The sequence below is a fragment of the Mastigoproctus giganteus genome, chromosome 2 (genome assembly GCF_048544385.1).
Source record: "Mastigoproctus giganteus isolate SK-2022 chromosome 2, ASM4854438v1, whole genome shotgun sequence".
Taxonomy (NCBI): Eukaryota; Metazoa; Arthropoda; class Arachnida; order Uropygi; family Thelyphonidae; genus Mastigoproctus; species Mastigoproctus giganteus.
Window position 1 is genome coordinate 171441341 of NC_143576.1, and position 22044 is coordinate 171463384.

At 37.4% G+C, this 22044-nt stretch overlaps 1 protein-coding gene across 1 annotated transcript in view; it reads right to left on the reverse strand.

Annotated features, from left to right (window-relative positions):
- The window catches only part of LOC150089749 (angiotensin-converting enzyme-like), a 49302-nt gene that overhangs the window by 21473 nt on the left and 5785 nt on the right, over positions 1-22044 (reverse strand). The window contains exons 3-10 of the mRNA XM_090390089.1: positions 18820-18928; positions 15056-15199; positions 13236-13427; positions 11879-11976; positions 7566-7735; positions 5604-5728; positions 4176-4274; positions 2714-2858 (exon numbers count right to left, since the gene is read on the reverse strand). Coding sequence (XP_090246215.1) covers positions 2714-2858; positions 4176-4274; positions 5604-5728; positions 7566-7735; positions 11879-11976; positions 13236-13427; positions 15056-15199; positions 18820-18928 — 1082 coding nt within the window. The remainder of the gene's footprint in view (positions 1-2713; positions 2859-4175; positions 4275-5603; positions 5729-7565; positions 7736-11878; positions 11977-13235; positions 13428-15055; positions 15200-18819; positions 18929-22044) is intronic.

Consider the following 22044-nt stretch of genomic DNA (forward strand, 5'->3'; position numbering starts at 1 on the left):
GATAGAGGTGTATAAGGCTTTGAATGGTTTGAGCATGCTGAATGCCAATGGGATTCTTCATCTTGCTCAGAATAATCAGCTCAGAGGGCATAAATTCAAATTGAGGAAGGATGGATGTCGGATAGATGTGCGGAAATTTGCCTTTGGCCAGCGGGTGGTTGGTTGGTGGAACCGACTTCCATCACTTGTTGTTGAAGTTGATAGCCTAAACAAATTTAAGGCTCAACTGGACAGGTATTTCGAGCGAACGGAGGGGTGAAATGGGAGTGGTGTGTTTTTTTTTTTTTTTTTGGCTGATGCTGAATAAGCTTGCTTTCTTGCATCAATATGCCTCTACTAATGCTAATGCTAATGCTAACGTCTGGTCAATTGTTAACAAATTGTAAGAATATAAAAATAATAAACAATTATTAATAGTTGTTTAGGTTTTTCATTATTTCAAAATATTGAATTTTTCAAGGAGCCCCGCCGGCATGCTCCAATCGGGCTCCGCATTTGCTAAAGCCGGTACTGGTGGATGAACGTGGCCGTCGACGTCTGTTTCAGCTAACCGGAGAGCGACAGTGGCACAAATCACCGCCGACTTCAACGAGAGAGGTGCCAGAAACGTCTCCACCAAGACCATCAGACGATCATTAGCCGCAATAGGTTATGGGAGCCGCCGACCCACCAAAGTCCCATTGCTAACACCACGACACAGGACTCTACGCCTCAACTGGGCGAAAGAACATCAGTACTGGACCTTGGAGAAGGGCTTCTTGGTCCGATGAGTCCCGTTTACAGTTATTTCGAGAGGAAGGGTGGGTGCGTATCTGGCGGAAACCGCAAGAAGCTATGCACCCGTCATGTCAACAAGGAACTGTTCAGGCAGGTGGACGGCGGTCAGTAATGGTGTGGGGCGCGTTCAACTGGCACACGTTGGGACCATCCTTGCAGATCATCTGCATCTCTTCATGGTCATCGTGCACCCACAGGGCAATGGATTCTTTCAGCAGGACAATGCCCGCCCCACAGAGCCGCAGTGACTAGATCATAGTTCGAAGAGCATTCTGCAGATTTTACCACCATGGAATGGCCTCCTCGTTAATCAGATACGAACCCTGTGGATCATCTTTGGGATGCTGTGGAAAGGCCCGTTCGAGCTTTGGATCCTCCACCCAGGAATGCGACGGAATTATGAACAGCGGTGCAGCAAGCATAGTTGGAAATACCTGTGGAACGCTTTCGTGGACTAGTGGACTCAATGCTTCGGCGTGTGACTGCCCTTATCCGGGCGAAAGGTGGGCTTACCTGTTACTAGGTAGGTATTCTATAATTTCTGTCCAATCAATGTATATTGCTTACTCGTTTTGCCTCTCTAACATGCAGCAGTAGAAAACTGTCATCCAATAAATCCACAAAATCTTCCTAGTATGTATATATATAGAATTTGTATAAAGTTCGTTATACCAAAATGTTTAAAAAATGCATTCTTGCGTTAGAGATTAGTTTTCTTCCTTATATGGCACGGAAACCATTTGACATTTGTCGGCAAATTAGGAAAAGGATTGGCATCAGTAAGCAGGCGATGAACAGCAAAAACAATAATCGAATACGTCTTAAAGGTATGATATTTTTTCCTTTTTTTTTTTTTTTTTTTGAGTAATGTATTAACGTTTGTACACTGAATGGAAACTTTATTAGGTACACCTATCTTTTCACCGTTTCATGAAATGGAGCGTTCCTTCAGTAATAGTATCACATATTCATACCATGCTAATAGGTGGAAATATCTGCAGCTGATGTATGTGCAATTCAAAGTGAGAATAGGAAAGTTAAAAGATTTAAGTGGTCGAACGCATTAAAGTCGGCGCAGACGCGTGAGTTTGAATATGTCGGAAAGTGCAACCCTGTTGGGTCTGTCACGTACAACTATGTCTCGAGTGCCTCCAGTTTGGTCCAATAAGTAAATAAAATCCAGTCAAGGTACGACGATTTTGTAGCTGAAATAGCTCATTTATGCAAGAGGCCAACGGAGCCTGACAAGACCTTTGCAGAGTAAAAAAAAAAACCTACTGTCACTCAAAAAGCAGCCCGGTACAACAGCAATAACCAACGAGGCATACTGACAAGTGTCAACCGGCAAGTTGGGGTCGAGGTTCCCACAATGTTACACTGCCGCACAGGATGGGTGGCGGCGGTGTAATGTTGTTGGGAGTATTTTCGTAGTGCACATTGGCCCCACGATGCCTGTGGAGCACCACAGGTTATTTAGAAATTGTTTCTGATAGATGCGTCCAACCAGGACTGCAGTGTATCCATCTGCGAATGGGTTCTTTCAAAGGATAATGCGCCGTGTAACAAGACAAGAATTGTACAGAACTAGTTTCAGAACATGGGAGTGAATTTAGCCTAGTGCGGTCGGTGGTTTCCCACTCACCAGATCTCATTCCATCTAATCTCATTCTAATTGAGCACCTGTGCGATGAGGTGGAATGAGCTCTTCGGAGTAGAGATCTGCAACCATCCAATTCGCAACAAATGTAGCAAGCAGTTGAGTCAACATGAACAAGCATCCCTGTGGCACTTTTTGACACCTAGCAGTGTGTGCCAGAAGTAGGCTATTCTGAAGGCTAAAGGGGAGGAGGACCCACTCGCTATTAGTTAGGGGTACTTAATAAAGTTACCACTCAGTTTATTTACTTCATCGCTCCTAAAGTAATACCGCTATTACCTCATTTCCCACCATTTCCTGTTCATTGTCCGAGGACGAAAGGCACCACTGAAGAGTTTCCACCTCCACAGATCAATTATGTAAGCAGATGGCACAGGAATAACTTTGTTAAGCGCCATGGCCATTAGGTGGTTGAGATCGCCCTCTGTTAAAAAATATCAAAATCACATGGATTATTAAATAAAATTGGTGGTAATGATTGCTACTGACAATGTTTTTATATTATTAGTGAGTGAAAAGAAAAAAAAAAGTTCCAAAGTCTTCGCAGGTACTCCGCTACATTACCCGCTAAGCTTTGCTCTCTCTCTTTCTCACATGTGGCGTAGGCCTGGGTTCGATTTCAGTTGCCTGTTGAAGTCGTGAAATACCGTACGTTCCGGCATATAAATGAAGTATATCATATCTTACCCACTTTTTTTTTTTTTTTCTGTAGTCATCTTTCGCATCTCCAGTAGCGGTTGGTGTATTACAGAAAAATCTGTATTAAAATCACTGTCTATTTTTTAATTCAATTAGGATGCCATGGGCCTCTCTTTGTCGCCTGTATACAATGTATAGAGAATTTCACGGCTGCTCGGACCGTAACTCTCAAGTCTTCCCCCTCCTCTCGTGTTTTTAACTACTCCTCTTAATGTATAAGTAATTTAGAGATTACTTTTTCCAAATGCAAAACCTTGCATTTTCAGTATTAAAATATAGGTGTAACTTTTGCGACCAAGCCAATCCAAATTGCTCTGTAAGAGGACTGATTAGAATTGGTCATTGGTAACTCTCCTGCTCTTGATATCATCTAAAATTCTAACGTCACTCTCTGTATTCTTTTCTCAATGTTATTTAATAAAATGATTGTGCTTAAGAAAAAAGAAGGTGCATATAAGCACCATCCTCCCTACACCAGGTAGAAAAGGCCGAGCTTCGAATCCCATCAATTACGGGAGGAATTTTTATTATTATTTTTTTTTTTTTCACAACGTGACTGAGTCATTTGGCCTCAGTTAAATAATGCAGTTATTCTTTTGTAATTGGAACCAGATTTGTTTTTTTTTTTTTTTTTTTTTTTTTTGTATCGATTATTTCTAATCTTATGGATCTAATACTTTTCATTATTACTTCAGATAAAATGTATCAATTTGATACTTTTAGCTATTTAAGCTCTTTTACTGACAGCATAAATTTTTAAGGAAGTTCTGTTCGGTATTAAATTGTCATTTTATATAAAGTTCCTGTTCAACATTAGCTAACCCATTTTGGCTAATATCAAGATTATCCAGCAAATGTTCAAAATGTGTTTCCTGAATTTTTACTCGCGTGTTGGATAATGTCGAAAGATTAATTTTGACAATATCCAGTTTCGGTATTTAGCCGTAACATGTATATCGGTTTTGTGTGTTCCAAATTTTAATTCTCAGTGGAATGTCTAGATATAAAAAGAGATGTGATGTGGAGACATAGAAATACTTACTTAGGTCATCGGAAACTTCTTCCAACAGACCAATCTTTTTCAAGTGTTGAGGTGTGGAAACAGAAAGAACTAGAGTATCTCCTATTGCTTCAGGGAATCCTATAAGAATTAAAAAAAAAAACTATTAAACAATTTTCTCATTTACTTCCCTTCTGCCTCCGTAGCTGAGTGGTCAAGAGCTGGAGATCTACAGCACGTGCTCTTTGAGTAGAGCGGGGTTCAACCCCCTGAATGCTAATGCTAACCTGCAACTAATGGCAGTTTATAGTCCATTTCTCTCAACATGAATCGTTGGAGAGGCAGGATTTGCTAATGCAGTTTACCTTTTTTTTTATGCTGTTCGATAATTAAATTATATCAATGCTCTTGTAACATTCAACAAATACTCATCTCTTTCATATTCACACAAACATTGGTAATTATGAGTAAATAATGCATTACATGATCTAACGAGTTTATAAACTGAAAACATGATTTTTCCAAAAAAAATAAAACAAAAACGTAATCATTAGTGAAGAGTAGTATAAAAAGTATTTTTTATGTTACTCTTCACTTTTTATCCAGGGATAAAATTGCTTTTATCCCTGGATTGTTTTGATTCGCATAGCAGTCACTGGATCCCAGATAGGAACGTGGTTTGTTCATGACGTCGCTTGACGCTTGTTAAGGGCATTGCACGCTCTTAGACGGTAATTCAATCATCCATTTTATTTTCCTCCTAGGGTCGTTTATAACACCTTTTCTACTGCGCCGATCAGTCTTGCCATGTTAACCGTTTGCTTTGTATGATTCAATCCTGCAAATGTAGAAGCACGTCAGAGTTGTGCTTGAAAACTGTCAGATAAATCTTACAATTCTTTCTAGTTGGGGCAATTTCATTGACGATCAGTATAATGATGCTTTCTGGAATTGCGAGGGTAGTGATAGTAGGAGTATACAGCAGAAAGTTCCAAGAAAATAAGGACATGTCAAACCTTATTTCTCATCAGACAACTCAAGAAATACAGTATTCAAAAATTCTATTTAACAATGGAATGGGACTGGCATGACAAATTTAGAGCAAAATTCAGGAAAAAATCGATACGGAACGAAACCTCAAAAATCTGGACGGACTCATCTGGACGTCTGGTTAGCAGAAATAAATTATACACGCTTTGTTCCACAAGAAATTAATATTCAATTTATTTACTAACTGTCTCACCTTCGTATATATTGAACCTAATAAAATGTTAAGAAATATGATTCTCTTAATGTAATAAGTTAGCTTTCATAGTTCTCTGCGAGCTGAAACAAATGGCGTACTATTTTGAGAGAAGTGAGTTCTAATTGATAAATGCATTTAATCAATCTTCTTCTAGCATAAAAGATGTAATAATAAATTGTTCTCCTGGCCTTTTTATGGCTATGCGACAGAAAAGGGATTCTTACCAGGATTAGCTCCTTCACGAAAGATGAATAGCTGATCCACAAGCTGTTGAAAATACTGGATGTGTCCCATCTCATGATGAATCGCAATAAGGAATTTCATCGAAATTTCGGTGCATATTTTCGTTCTGCAAATAAACGTGCAACAGGTCAATAAAATCGTCTGAATAAAAGCCAGTAATGTGAGAAATGTGATAATAATTAGAAACACTTGACGAAAAAAAAAACAAACTTTTAAATCTTGATATACGAATGACATTTGAAAATTTCGTGGCCTGAATGTGAAGTAGTCTAATAACTTTTACTTTTTTAACATAGCCCCTTTGAAGTCTATACACTTTTGCTACCGATGCTGCAATGCGTTGATTCCAGCTGCGAAGAAAATTTTTTGCTTGGACCTCTAGGAGGCATTCACTGTAGCAATGACGTCACTGTCGGTGGAAAAATGAATACTATCCAGGCATTTTTACCGTTAAATTAGGAAATAGGTGAAAGTCCGATGGAGCTAGATCAAGTGAATATGGGAGATGGTCCAAGATTTCAGAGCCGTACTCATGCAGTGTAGCCGTGGCGACGAACAGACTTGTGAGCAGGCGAAAATCCGTCTTGTTCCTGGTGAACAAGACTGATTTGCTCAGTTTTTCTCGGCGTTTGTCTTTGATGTTTTCATGCAAACTCCTCGCAAAGTCTGCGCAGTATGCCCTGTCACTGTGTGGCCTTTCTGAGGGTAATCCGCTAGCAACATTCCATCAGCATCCTAAAATACCGATGCCATCACCTTGCCTGCAGAGGGAATCGACTTGGCTTTCTTTGGAGGAGGAGAAGAGCTGTGTTTCCACTGTTCACACACGCTTTTGTTTGAAAGCGATGGACCCTAGTATTATTCATGGTCACAAACTTTTTAAGCAAATTTGCTGGATCTGCTTGAAAACGATGCAAATATTCACTTAACCAATCTTGTGCGTTTTTGATCTGCTTTCAACAACTTTTGGACTCATCGTGCTGATACCTTTTGCATTGCATGAACCTCTTATTACGTGGTACACATATTCAAAAGAGATACCCAAGGAGCTAACAGTTTTGAACTTTTCCTTTTTAATCACTCATCATCAGATGAAGCACACCGCAAACAACTTCTGGAGTGATAGACGTTGCAAGGCTTCCAGATTTTACAGGTCTCTCTCTCCTTCGTTTAAATTCTTTACCCAATTCTTAACCATGGAAGAGGAATGGGCATCCTCCCTCAGTGTTGTAACCATAACCTCATGAATTGTCTTTGACGTTAGTGCCTTTTTTCCCCCTCAAATATTGGATGACAGCTCAGTGACTGATTTTGTCAATTTCCTCATTTGCAAAATTTGTTGACTTCAGGACCTCTAATTTTAAAAAAAAGAAAACTCCATTATTGAAACTGCATGAAACTTGGGTTACTATTTGAAGTGTTATAAATTAAGTAGAGAAATTTTTAACATTGTATCGGTACTCTTTCATACTCGTTCCACAAACGTTTCAAAAGTTCCTCGTAGAAATAGAAATTAGTAAAATACGCTGAATTAATAAAATCAAGTAAAATTTTGGCAAAAGTCTAATAACATTAAAATTCCCTGATCGTAGAAGAAACAAAACTCAGTTTTGGTCCTCCCTATGACCAAGTTATAGACTTCTACTAAATTCAAAAATTCAAGCCCGAATACGAATTTCAATATATAAATCCGAAATTTATTCATTGGCTGCTTTTGGTATAATTATATAAATTTTCCCTTTCGTGCTAATAAATTAATTAAATATTTCGTGGTAAAGTGTTGTTTATTAAGTTTTCTTATTGGCAGCATTTCTACGTAATGTCCCTCATAAATTGAATTTGTTAAAGTGCATAAACATTAATCAACTGTATTGGGAATAGCAATGGAAAAATCTAACGTTAAACTGTTTCAACTTGTTGTTATTCAAACTGAAAGAACTTACCGGAAATCCTTACCGTTGCTGAAATCCCATGAAGTAGCGTGGCACACAATTTTTCGATCTTTGGGTTCTTCGAAGATCGAATAATGCCAGAATTCTGGGGTCATTCTTTTGAGGCCTAAGGAGAGGAAGAATTCTTCGGCTATCTTGAACATGTCAAGGGGAGTCAAATTCTGAAAGAATGGTAAATAAAATGCAAAAGCTAAATTATTAAGATATGTTATTGTTTCTTGTTGTGTGGCAGGAGCGTATTAAGGTCGGTTGAGGTCCCGGACGCAGAAGAAAATATTGGGCTCCTTAAAAAAAAGAGAGAGACAGAGAAATAAAAATACATGTTAACCAATTTTTTAAATAAATAAAAAATATTATGTGCTATTAATGTTTTATTTCCAATAAAATTTGAATATAATATATGTATAATATAATTAATAACAGCATAATAATAATCACAAAGTTTTGAACTAATATGTTCAACTAATTTGTTGGGGTTTTGCGTGGGCCCTTCAGAAGTCGGGGCCCAAGGCGGGCGCCCGGTGCGCCCGCCGTTAAATCTGCCTCTTTTGTGTGAATAAATAAAATATTATTTAAGGCATCGACTGTTTTGGTTAATGTGCGCCAGAGAGTATTGTACGCCATTTCGTATGGTTTGCCATGTTTTATGTATTTCGACAACAACCTGTTGATGCTGAAAAATCCAGAATAATTCAGGGGAAAATTTTATTACTCTCCCCATTTGAGAGTAATAAAAGAATATTTTTACCCTCTCCATTTAAGATTGTTTGACTACTGCTATGACCGAAGAGGCTTTTAAGAATTCGTTCAATTTCAGATGGAATTCGAACCCATGTCCCTCCAACGAGCCCACTTTATTGGAACAGAATACATTGAGACATGTATTAGCGTTCTCATTTAAAACAGTTCAAGAGAGAGAGAGAGAGAGAGAGAGAGAGAGAATATCAAAATTTTAAATACACTATTGTTTATTTTGAAGCAAAGCAGTGATTCTGTCAATCTGGGGGAGGGGTCAGTAGAACCCTATTCGGGGCGTTGTGTTGGAAATATTGTGTCATCCCACACCACTAGTTCGCTAGCCCAAGATTATAGACAGAGGTTGTCGGTTGATATTTGAGAGGTTGATCGATGACATTTTTGAAAAATGTAAAATCAGTTCATGCGATTTGAAAATAATAATCACAGTTATTGAAATGATTATTAATATTTCGAAACTATTAATACTGAAATTATTTTACTGTCGATAGGATTCATTAAATTATAATATGTGCAGTATCTGCGAAATTTGTCGAAGAGAGAGAGAGAGAGAGAGAGAAAATTAGTGCCAAGAGGGTAGTTCTTTCACTCGCTCTCTTTGTGAATACTGTACTCTATTAGGTGAGCCTAATAGAGTACAGTATTCAGAGCTGTTGTTAAGCGAAACGTGGACTGTCAAAGTGAGGGCAAGACAACTAAGTATCACAAGCGATGTCGTGTAAAATGGAAACTGGTAAGTTGAGGGAGCATCTATTGCATACTAACAAGGAATTTATAAATGAAGCACTAAGTTATGAATAGGGTACATTGGAATGCAACGCACTGCGTGGTATCCTTTGCCAGATTGGTTATAGCAAGGCAGAAATTCCACTTGATGTTTTAATTAAGATATTCCTGAAAACTTCCAGGAAAACTAATTTCGTGTTGGTCATTTTCCTGGGAATTGTGTGCACTGACAAATCTCGATTCTTTCTGTGACATTCCCTAGGGGCTCACATCTGGTGAGTTCACATCTGGATACCATCATTCTTCTCTTACTTGGTGATTCCCTTCTATTTCTGACTCTCTCTCTCTCTCTCTCTCTCTCTCTCTCTCTCTCTCTCTCTCTCTCAGGGGTAACTCTTTTTTTTTTTTTTTGGTTCGTGCAGCAAAAGCCCTAGGCTTCCTTGCACCATATGGCTAACAATAATAATAATATTCGAACAGCAGGAACCATGTATACAAAAAACAACAGAGAGCATAGTTAGTTCAAAGACACAGACTAATGGGAGCGAGAGTGTCATGATCTAGATAGTTTGTTTCTTTGGAATCGTTGGTTCCTTTGATACAATTCAGGAACGACTAACAGCTGTGAGATGTCTGAAAACTGCAGATCAAGTCTATTCACTAATGCCCCTATTACGATCACTTTAGCTTGTAAATATACACTTTTTTTTTTTTTTTCTAACAACCATCCGTATCATCGTGGTAAACACGATGATAGGGATGGTTGTTACTTGTTGCATATGCCACATCTCTTTGATCTCCTGTCTTATTCTTGTACTTCCTGATTTTTCCCCAGGGAAAAAATCAGGAAGTACAAGAATAAGACAACCTATAACTCTGCAGGTTGACAGTGTTGGGTACCGCTATGTCAATCAGATAGGTAGCCTTTTCCTTCTTTTCCACAAGGGTTATGTCCAGTTTGTTGTGGGGGATTGTCCTATCCGTTATTATGGTGCGGTCCCTGTACAGCTTTCGGTTGGGGTCTCTAGTACTGCCTGGGGTTCGTACTTGTAGTACGGTACACTTTCTTCAATTAACTGGTATTTCCTTGCTGGCTTCTGATGTATTATCCTGGCTACCTGGTAGTGTCTATGAGTGTACTGAGTCTGGGTGATCACCTTGCATCCCACGGTGATGTGTTGGATCTTTCTGAGGCAAAGTGGCATCGTCGACATGTGTCATCGAACAGTCTGGGCTCCTTGGCGATGTATTTTTTATAGTTCCTGGTGTTGATTACCTGGTCTTTGATGGCGAGCATGAATCCTCCAGTCTCGGGGAAGAGCGTTCCGCTCGTGAACCATGCATTGGAAGCAATTTTATCTATGTGATCTTGATGGAGATCATTAGCATTTAGCATTAGTAGAGGCATATGATGCAAGAAAGCAAGCTTATGCAGCATCAGCCAAAAAAAAAAAAAAAAACACTCACATTTCATCCTTCCGTTCGTTCGAAATACCTGTCCAGCTGAGTCTTAAATTTATTTAGGCTATCAACTTCCACAACAAGGGATGGAAGTCTGTTCCACCAACCAACTACCCGCTGGCTAAAGGCAAATTCGCGCACATCTATCCTACATCATTGTAGTGTCTGCCATGGAGTGTCTTCTCTGCTCATCTTTCTAGTTTCGTTTGTACCTCCTGATTGGGGGGTGGGACTCGTCGCTTAGGTTGAGTGGGGGATACCGCTTGTCTATCTTCCTCCTTATGGCCTGGTGGAGTGCTGCTGTGTGTTTCTGGAAGTAATTCTTCAGATTAACTATCGCTGTCTTCTGTTGCTCAATGAGGTCTATTAGGCCCCTTCCTCCTTCTTCCCCGGCAATTGTCAGTCTCTCCACGGCATATTTCGGGTGGCGTTGGCGGCTCTTGGTCATCATTGTCCTTGTCTTTTACATGATACCCTCCAGCTCGGTGTTAGTCCAATCTATGACCCCGAAGGAGTATGTTAGCACTATTATTATTATTATTATTATTATTATTAGCCATATGGTGCAAGGAAGCTTGAGGCTTATGACGCACCAGCCAAAAAAATTTACATGTTACCCTAAGAGAGAGAGAGAGAGAGAGAGAGAGAGATGAGAGAGAGAGAGAGAGAGAGAAGAATGATGATATCCAGCACAGGACCCTGGGTGTGCCAAGCCCGTACTCACCAAATGTCAGCCCCTGGAGGTAGGGTATATAAGCTTCGCTGATTGTGGCTGGAGTAGGGTTGATATTTCACTACAGATCAAAAATTAATATAAACATTTTATATGTAAAACATTTTACATTTCTATATATTTACATATTAGTAGAATAGTTATACAGTTAAATTATTTTAAATTAATTATTGTTTTTTGGATTTAAATATAATTAAGAAAGTAGAACGTTATTTAATATACTCTATCATCTATAAAATTAGTTATTAACTAAACACCAAAATTACCTTAAGAATAAACATTTTTCTGTTAAACGCAAAATTAATTTAGAAATTATTCAAATTAATAAATAATGGTTATTTTTATCGACAGATGTTGCCAGATACGTGGCAAATATTTATATCTATCCTAGTGATAATTACATCGACGCTGTTTCTGTATTCAAACTTATAAAGCGAAAGCTGAAATTTGCATTTTTCTTATTTGCTCCTAGGCGTTTGAAGGTCTTTACACACTCCTCATTATATATCCGTTTAAGTTATGTTTATATTCATTACTGTTTAGTGACAATGTTAAGAACTTAAATGTAATTCATTGATAAAAAACTGTATATAAATAAAAATTTAAAAAAAGTGGCATCATCACTTACCTTAGCGACCATGACTGGCGTAACGTCCACGGATGGTTTTTTTGGATAAGGCTTGATGAAGTCGAAGATATGATCCCAATTTGAACCGAATATATGTCCTTTATTAAAGAGAGAGACAGACAAAATTTCGGTAATTGAATTTATAGCGTATAGGTAATGGAGTCATCCTAGCTTTTTTAAAACCGACTGGCTTAGATTATTCTTTAAGAGGCATAGCAATAAGCATTAAATGCAATTAAATTTTTTAAATAAAATTTTAACAACTGGTTCTGTCGAACCGGTGTAGACCAACCAGGGTGACTTCACTGCTTATTTTTCTCACAAAAAAGAATCGATTTTAATCAGTAGATACATATGATCAGGAGTGATCTCAGGTAGGGCCTAACGGGATTAGAGTTCCCCCATATGATCAAAATGATGTGGATTTTAGGGGCTAAAGGATTTAGAGCTCCTCTCATATGATCAAAATGATGTGGATTTTTTTTTTTTTTTACTGATGCATAGTGATTAAAGCTTAATGATTCTTCACAATATGTCTTTATTTCCCCCACCTGCAGGATATTTCTCAAGGTGGTTTCAGAGGCAGTCCCAGGCATGGGCGCCCGGCAGAATATTTCTCAAGGTGGTTCATGTGGGAGTAAATTTTTTGTTCACCAAATTTTCATCAAAATAAATTAATGAAAATATTAAAAATTATGTATTACTTCGAAATCCAAATGTGGTGAACTTGCACCATGCTGTCGGCGCCCATGGTCCCAGATTTTTCCAAAAAAAAAAAAAAAAAACCGTGATTATCTTGAGGCCTCAGTGTCCGATTTAGATAGTCTGACTGGCGCATATATTTTTAATTGCCTTTATAATTGCCTTTTTTCGAAGTCCCCGCCACCTTGGGGCAATGTAGAAACAACACCAGTGAACCTTGGTAAAATCTGCCGCGGCTTCAGCTATCAACATCTGAGTCTGAGGCCCTTGCTCTCTTTATATTTGCAGTAATGCTAAGATACGAGTCTAAAATAGAGAATGGATAGATAAAAGGAGACTGATTTGATGGAAATAAAAAGATATTTCCAATACTCGTATAAATGATTCGTAAAAAATATATGAATTTTATGGGCTAGTAAAAATTTATAATCCTTAGAAAGTCGCAGATGGGGGTTTGGACAGCTAGCGCAGTTTAGTGGGATCGCGAGGGATCTCTCGCATCATTTGAGTGAGAGACTACTTTCATATACGATTACAATATATGCAAGTCATAGAGTTTACGAATTTATGAATTTAATTATCATAAATATTGCCAAAAGCAACACACGCATACGCGCACGCAGAGCATCAAAAGGTGGAGCAACGAGCCACTTACCAGCGATGTGTGCAGGTATTGGTCCATCTTTTCGGATCTTATCTTCTCCATAAAGTTGGATGAGCTTTTTTCGCACGTAAGCATGCAGCTGTAAATAAAAAGGACGCAGCTGGTTCCACAGAATTTCGAGGTCCTTAACGAAAGTAGGACTCTCATAGTCATCTCTTCGCATATCTCCCATATCAGAAAAACCTTGGAAAAACAAGAAGCAAATACAAATGAAAAAGCTCTTACAACAACAACAAAAATCAAATGCCAATAAATAAATCTTAATGAGTAAAATTTATCTAAAAAGATTGTTTCAGAAATTAATATTTAATCAATGCAAGGTTGCTCCCCTTTACAAATTAAAATGGTGTGATGTTTAAATGTATAATCATGATACTCTGCGAATACATAAGATGTTAGAATGAACTTATTTTTTCTCGCATCTTATTTATGAAACGACGAGAGTGTATCATGGCCAAGCAAAATCTAATCATTTGTTCAGATATCGGTTCTCAATGCATTGTTAACAACATAAAAATTATAATATTGCTTAGTTCATCTGATACTGAATTGAATAAGAAAATAACACTGCCCCTAAAAAAAACTCGATGCCCCTTAAATATGATAAAAGTGTATTTAACTTTTTATTATATTTACAGCTAATATTCCAACTGTAATAAGAAAAAAGGATACTTCAGATGTTGTCAGAACATTGTCCGTTTACTTAGAGGAATCGAATATAATAAATGCACAGCCTCGACAAAATTAACAGAACACGTAGAAAAGTTGTGTAACTCGTGCAGCTTGCGATGAAGTGGGACAAAGTTTGGTATGGTGGTGTACAAAGAATAACGATGAAATGAGGAGACAGCGAGAAACTTCAGATAGGTATAAGGGATATTTATAAGGACACTGTATACGAATTACGAAAAAGGTCACATTACAGAAGTCGATACAAGATGCTCAAAAATATGGTCACATGACATCAGTATGGCGTGTGATCACCTCCAACAGCTAAACAGGCCTGACAGCGGTGAACCATGCTCGATATAAGGGTGTCTATAAGATTCTGTGGCAAAAAATCGCGGAGTTTGCTATCTGCGTGCAATGCGATGCCCAAGGACATCCCACACATGCTCGATCGAATTTCAGTCTGTGATCGTGCTGGCCACGGCAGTCGTTGGATATCTTCAGTTTCAAGATATTCCTCCACCACTTGAGCTGTGTGTGTGTGCAGTGCCGTTGTCGTGTATGAAAAGAAAACCTGGCCCAACCGCATCCCTAAAAGTCGCACATAGGGTTCGAGGATCTGTTCTCGGTACCTCTGCGCAATTATGATGCCCCTATCAAAAACATGAAGAGGAGTGCGGCCGTTGATCATTATTCCGCCCCACACGAGAACATCGCCTCCACTGTAAGTGTCCCTTTCTCTGATGTTGGAGGGATGATACCGCATTCCTCGTTGTCTCCAGATAAAATAACGTTTAGAATCTGTTTGTAGGCTAAAACGGTACTCGTCAGAGAACAGAACTGGACCCAATTTTAACGCGCTTCATCGCAAGTTTCACGCGAGTTACACCACGTTTTCTACGTGTTTTGTTAATTTTGTCGAGCAGTGTAGTATTAGCATCATGCAATTACTTTAAAAAAAGTATGGTTGTGGCTTAGATTTCGTGCACTAGTGCATTTATGGAAACAAAGCTGGCTAACCCAAGAAAATAAAAACAAGCGTTCATTTTAACTTGGTATATTTCAACCAAAAATATTAGCATAATTAGCACTTGCCCACACCCATACGACATCATGCTATTATCTCCTTTTTTAATACGTACCATTTATGCTGGCCACTTCATTGAGAATTTTTATGTACTCAATGTATTTTTTGCGGAATTTCCGTCCTGTGGCGTTCCTCCAACCTACCCAATAGTACTTCAGTTCGTCGTAATCAATAACTTTTTTAAAAGCTCGCCTCATTACTGCAAGAAAAAATTAACAGATTTCACACAGTGAACTGCATAATCTTGAATTTTTTTGTAAAAAAATAGATTTTCTTTTAAAGAGTTGCTATAAAAGGGCAGCAGTTAAAAGACAACAAAGCAAATAAAATACAACCAAAGAATTCATTAACAAATTATGATTAATAAATTCATTGTCAATTAAAATGGAATTTTCTTTTTCTGGGTCAGAGAATGTTCATTTTTAATTCTCGGAACAGGTGAATAAAATCTAGAATTTTGAATTAGAATTAATCTTGCAATAAAACTAGAATCTTGGGATAGAAACTAGATGGACTAGTTGATCGGAGGACTTCATCTAATAACTTATTCTATACAAGTCATACATGCAATGAAACAAGCAAGGTGGTTGCATATGCACCAGTGAAAGATAAAAGAAAATTGGATTTAGCTTTATCAACTGTAATGTGTTTCACGTGATAAAGATTGATTTTGAGCACGATATTTCGTATTGAATTTTCTTCCCCATCCCCTTTCAAATTCCTGTTTGTGTCACGAATCACGTGTAGAATTTTTTTAGTCCTGTCTTATGCATGTATGGCTGTCAGAGTTCACAGCTAAGGCAAATGAGTTTTCAGTATCTTAAGTTGTCGCCAATATGCAATGACAAAAAAATTAAATAATAATAATAAATAAATAAAATAAAATGAAAATAAAATTATTCAAAAACAACAATAATCCTTTATGCTGCATGGAGTAAACATAATAAAAATAAAAGTATAATCCACTGTTCTGCAAACATTTAATGATATACCGTTACACCACTTAACATGAATTACATCGCAAGCAAAAAGCAGATTCCAGGCAATAGAATATATTTTAAGTAAGTCTGAAGCATGTGTTTAATGTCTTATTCCCAATAAAAATAAGCATAGTAATTAATTAGTCCAAACTAGAGTTTGGACTGATTGCAGTTATTAATCAGTCCAAACTAGAGTTTAAACAGGCTAAGAGTTGAAAACTTGCTTCTTGCCCTAATGGTAGCCGTGCATTCTGGTCTTTTGCCAAAGCTATTGGCCGCAACTTTTGCCCATCTCTGCTCCCACCTCTGTCCAAACCAGATGGTTCTGTTGTCACTTCAGCCAAGGATAAAGCTGACCTGCTAGCATCCCATTTTTCTTCCAGCTCATGTATTAACGATCTTGGTAAAACACCTCCCACCATTCCCAACACGCTCCATTCAATGTCTCCTGTGGTCTTCCGTCAAAAGGATATCAGAAGGATTTTGATGAATCTTGATGCTAAGAAAGCTGCAGGTCCTGATGGTATTTCTCACTTGTTCTCAAAACCTGTCCTCCTGAACTTACTTTGCCGCCTTTTTTTCACTTTCTTATTCCAAAGATGTTTTTCCTTCTGCTTGGAAATTTGCTCATATCCAGCCAGTTCCCAAAAAGGGTGAGAAATCCCTCCCATCCAATTATCACCCCATTGCAATAACTTCTACTCTTTCTAAAGTAATGGAGAAATCAATTAACCGCCAACTCTTAAACTACCTAGAAACCTTCCGTCTGATCAACGATCACTAGTATGGATTCCGTCAGTGTCGATCCACTGGTGATATTCTGGCTTATGTTACCCATTTATGGACTAATTCAATGGAAAGGTTCGGTGAAACACAAGTAGTTGCTCTTGACATCTCAAAGGCTTTTGATCGTGTTTGGCATAATGGTCTTCTAAACAAGCTTCCATCTTATGGTTTGCCAACTGTTTTTAGTAATTGGTTATCCAGTTTTCTCTCTGATCGCTCACTGAGGGTGATGGTAGATGGCTCTCTGTCTTCTAACTGCTCTACTAATGCCGGTGTCCCCCAAGGTTCAGTTCTTTCCCCCACTCTTTTCCTCTTGTATATTAATGACCTTCTTCCATTGACTGGAAATCCTATCCATAGTTTTGCCGAAGATAGCACATTGCATTCCACTTTCTATTTTGAGAAACCTTGTCCTGCTCAATCAGCTTCAACTTCTCGAAAATCTGCTACCACTTCCTTAAATGCCGATCTTCAGGTAATTCTCCAGTGGGGCAAAGACAACTTAGTTGATTTCAACCCTTCTAAAACTCAGTCTTGTCTTATATCTCGCAAAAAGGATTCTTCTGCTCCTATGCTTATCTTTAGTGACACTCCGATTTCTAGGCAAAATGCTTATCTTATATCTCGCAAAAAGGATTCTTCTGCTCCTATGCTTATCTTTAGTGACACTCCGATTTCTAGGCAAAATGATATATCTCTTTTGGGGATTACCCTGACTTCTAATCTCTCTTGGCACAAGCACATTACAAATATTGCTTCCTCTGCATCTAAAAAACTTGGTTTTCTCTTTCGCTCTCGGCGTTACTTTTCTTCCAAACAGCTGCTCACTCTGTATAAATCGCAAATCCACCCTTCCATGGAATATTGTTCCCACATCTGGGGTGGTGCCCCCAAAACCTCTCTCAGGCTTCTTGATTCCATTCAGAAGAGGTCAGTTAGGTTAATTTATGATTCATCTCTAACAGTCTCTCCACTCGCTTTCGCATAGACGTACTGTTTCTGCTGCATGCCTCTTTTACAGATACTTCCATGGGCACTGTTCTTCTGAATTGGCTTCTATAATTCCTACTCTCTCTCTCTCTCTCTCTTTCAAAACAGTCCGAACACGTGCCGCCACAGCCAACATCCATTTACTGTCCAACTACAAACCCACAGAACCAACTTTTCATCTTCCTCATTTAATCATTCAACTGCCGTTTTCTGGAACAAACTTTCTTCATACGTATTTCCTGAAAATTAGTCTAAAGAAGTTCAAGTCCAATGTCAACAAATATCTTCTTTCGTCTTCTCAACCTCCAATCCAAGCACGGTACTAAGTACTATAGGTTCTAATACCTCTCGTGTTTGGGGTTCACATAAAAAAAAAAAAAAATTCCAAAAGGATTTTCTATTAACATAACTGTAATGAACAGATTTGTTTTTAAATCGCTCGCTCTCGCTCTCTCTCTCTCTCTCTCTCTCTCTCTCTCTCTCTCTCTCTCTCCATTACAGTTTTAACAAAACTACAAAAAAAAAAAAAAAAAAAATCATTGGTCTGTAAATTATATTATGTCTATAAATATTCCGTGGACGAATATAACATAAACAGCCATGCATCTCGACCAAGATCGAACATGTGAAGTAAAAAAAAAAATAATAATAATAATAATAATAAACCCCGATAAATTCCTTCCTTCTCGACGTAATTGGACAACTGACCTGTTCCGCGAGGTGGCATGGCAGTTACTTTCAGCACCATTGCAAATCCTAAGTCAAAGTTACTTCTTGATTTATGAGCCATCCCAAATATCATTTGTGTACAGTGATAAGCAAAGCAAAGAATCGCCGTCCTCACCACACCACCCAGTGTGGGAGGACGGCGATTAGGGGATTCAAAAAATTCTACCAGTTCTATTCTACCAATTGTGCTCACGAAGGCACAGGATCAATCATTGAACTGATCGTGTGATTTACTAATTGTCATGATCCACTTATGGTTTCTCTTAAAGTTGGAAAGAAAAATCATGAATATAGTTTCTCTCAAAGTAGGAAACAAAAATCATGAATGAGTTACCTGGGTCCATGTTCATGTTGTGAGTCTTGTTTTTTTTTGAATGGCTGACATAGAAACGTAACTGGGCTGTGCTGTGCACATCCACCATTTCTGCATTTAGTCGATTCATCTACAAAAAAAAAAAAAAAAAAAAAAAAAAAAAAGAGTTATAACAGTCTCAAAAGAGGCATGTAAGCTGTACTCCAAAAAATCAAGTCAATATTCATTTTTCTGTAATTCTACTGAATGTTTATTGCTTTCTTACCAACTTTGCTATTAGCAAGTAAACTTTCTTATTGTCGAAATATTTTAATTCCTACCTTCCCAGATTTAGCTCATCAGGTACATCATCTTTGTCCATTCTTCAAAAGATGGTGGCCCGAGGGGCTTAAGGCGGCTTAGAAGGTCGCTTTGAAAATTTTCAATTACATTGAAAGGCAATACACTTGTAAAGAGAGGGATCTCTCAGCCAGCATACATATTATTAAATTAAGTTAGAGGGTTTTATTCAATTAAAATACGTTCAATACTTTTAAAGTTAATTTTGAAATTTTTTTTAAAAGTCACCTTTTTCTTTTAGACTTGCGTTCCATTACTTCATCATCACACGGTAATTCATCCCACTAATCTATATACAGTAAACCCTTGATTTAAAGGACTACTAGGGGAGAAGGGGTGTCCGTTAATGCCGAAAGTCCGTTAAATCGAATGTAACCTGGGGGGGCATTTTTTATTGTTCTTAATGTAAAAAAAAGCTTTAATACAATATACAGTACTGTACAATATAAAATTATTAAATTATAATAAAGAATATGTAATATTCTGTTGTAAATATAAAATGTTGTAATTTGGCTTTTGATTTACGGATATCAGAAACAGTTTTTTTTTTTTTTTTTACGCCGTAAATTTCACAAACACGTGCTACTGAGACGCCTTGTTCTGATTTCTCAATTAGCTCTAATTTCTGTGCCACATTTAAGTTCACACGCTTTCTTTTAACTCCTCTATCACTTGATGTCATTTTAAATTGTAAGGATTGCAAAATTATTTAATAAATAAAGTCACAGTTCAGAAATCACAGAAACACTCTGTATACAACCTGACCACACGAGAGCTTGAGGCAGACTGAGACCAAAACAAAGCGAGTCGGTAGACCTGCAGTTTAGTGTCCCGAGTCCCGTTCAGCTCGCAAGTCACCGCCTGCTCTTATCTGTTATCTGTAATCTGGGAATACAGCTATTTGAACACGTTTTCAGAAAAAATAAGAAACAATTTCCTGACTACAGTCTGAATTTGATTATAAAAATAAAAGTAGGCAGTTATCAAAACGATAATGGAAATAGGTAATTATTATTAATTTTAATTAATAATAACACTGAAGTTTTGTATATCCTAAAAAAAATAACAATGGTCGATATTAATATGCACATTACTGTATTATTATTTGTCCGGTCCGTTAAATCCAAAATACGTTATATCGGGGTCCGTTAAATCGAGGGTTTACTGTATTCCTGTTTTACGGATATAATCCATATATTATCTACATATTATAATCTATTTATCATCTATCTATTATTTTTATTATAATCTATTTACTATCTATCTACTAATTATATTATAAATTATTTATTGTCTATATATTATCTATATTATATTCTATATAATCTCTGCATTCCTGCTCCAAAAATTCTTTCAGTTATTGACGGAATCATTCTTCGATGGCTGTGTTCGTTTTCAAACTGCATCCTTCAGAGCACCAAAAACATGACAGTCGCGTAGTGATAATTTTGGAAAAACGCTCAATTACATAATATTTGATTGTTTCCCCTCTGTTTTGAAGTAAGGTCTACATCGGGTTGATAACTTGTATAACTTGTGGAAGCTGGGAACTAAGATGATTCTTTCTGCTTGTTGTCCTGACAACATGAGTTTGATGTTGAGTTTGATTCAGTTCGGTTCAGATTTCAGTATATTGTTGCTAATGTTGACATGAGATTCTTTAAAATCTAACAGCAAAAACTCACAATTGTCGAAGAAAGTGGTCAGTACAGCCGCACTTCATGCATATTCCTGAGATTGACATATTTTTGCTGTTGGAGGCTGAGGATATTTAACTTCATTCTGGAAAACTTAGGCTTTAGTTTCAAATGATGTTTACGGTTTTTGAGTATTGTCATGCATAGCCACCAATTTGTTATGAATTTCTTTGTAGTATTTGACCTTCATGCGCGGTGATTCGTTTTTGACAGTCCAGAAAGGATCAACGGACAGAAAAATTACACACACAGTAACAACGAGTTTTGTTTGTTACGTTTTGAACTGTCATAGCGATGTGTTTAAACGTACGCGTCTGTTTCTTCTCTTGCAACCCCATTGAGAATTGTCACCTTGAAGGTGCTTCAATCGAACAACTCTCACAATATGATTCTTCAAAATTCGACTTTGAACATGTTATGAAGGTAGTTCTTAAGATGGCGAATTTTATCCATGCTAGGCCATAACAACACAGATTCATCCTGTAAATGAACTTCATATACAATACAGTGTCTTCTTTATGTTGCATTGGTAAGACGGCTCACTAAAGGTAAAATATCAGGACGATTTCAGATCTACTAACAAAAATAATCCATTTCTGGAATTCCGATAAGCTTGACGACTTTATTTAGCTTCGGTGATGGAATTCCGATAAGCTTGACGACTTTATTTAGCTTCGGTGATGATCAATGGCATTTCGTATTGATTTAAGATGCAAACCAGAGATCTCGTTCTTCAGCTTCAAGATTAATTCATAAAATTAATTTTACGAATATCCCTCCTTTTAAAAATTCGTCAGCTCGCAGAAAAAAAAAAAAAAAGTACAAGAAATGATAAAATTTTACAAGAGTCAAATAAAATCGAAATAACAAATAAAATTAAATGCAATTGACAAAATGTCCACTCTGAATTCCTAGAAAAAGAGCTTAAATATCATTTATCGAATTTTTGTGTGGTTAAGCCAATGGCTATTTTAATTTAAATCCATTTATTGAAATATAGATTAGTGAAATTTCAGCTCAAATAAAGTAATAAATAGATGTGTTATTGATACCGAAATCGCAATTTTTTGCAATTCAAGGAAAGATTAGTTGTTGTTGGAGTAGAATTTTAGGCACATCAGCGACTCAGCCCATATTGTGCTACATACTCACACTGACCAAAAAAATACGAACCTTTATTCAGTATCAAATCGGGCCACCTTTGTAACAG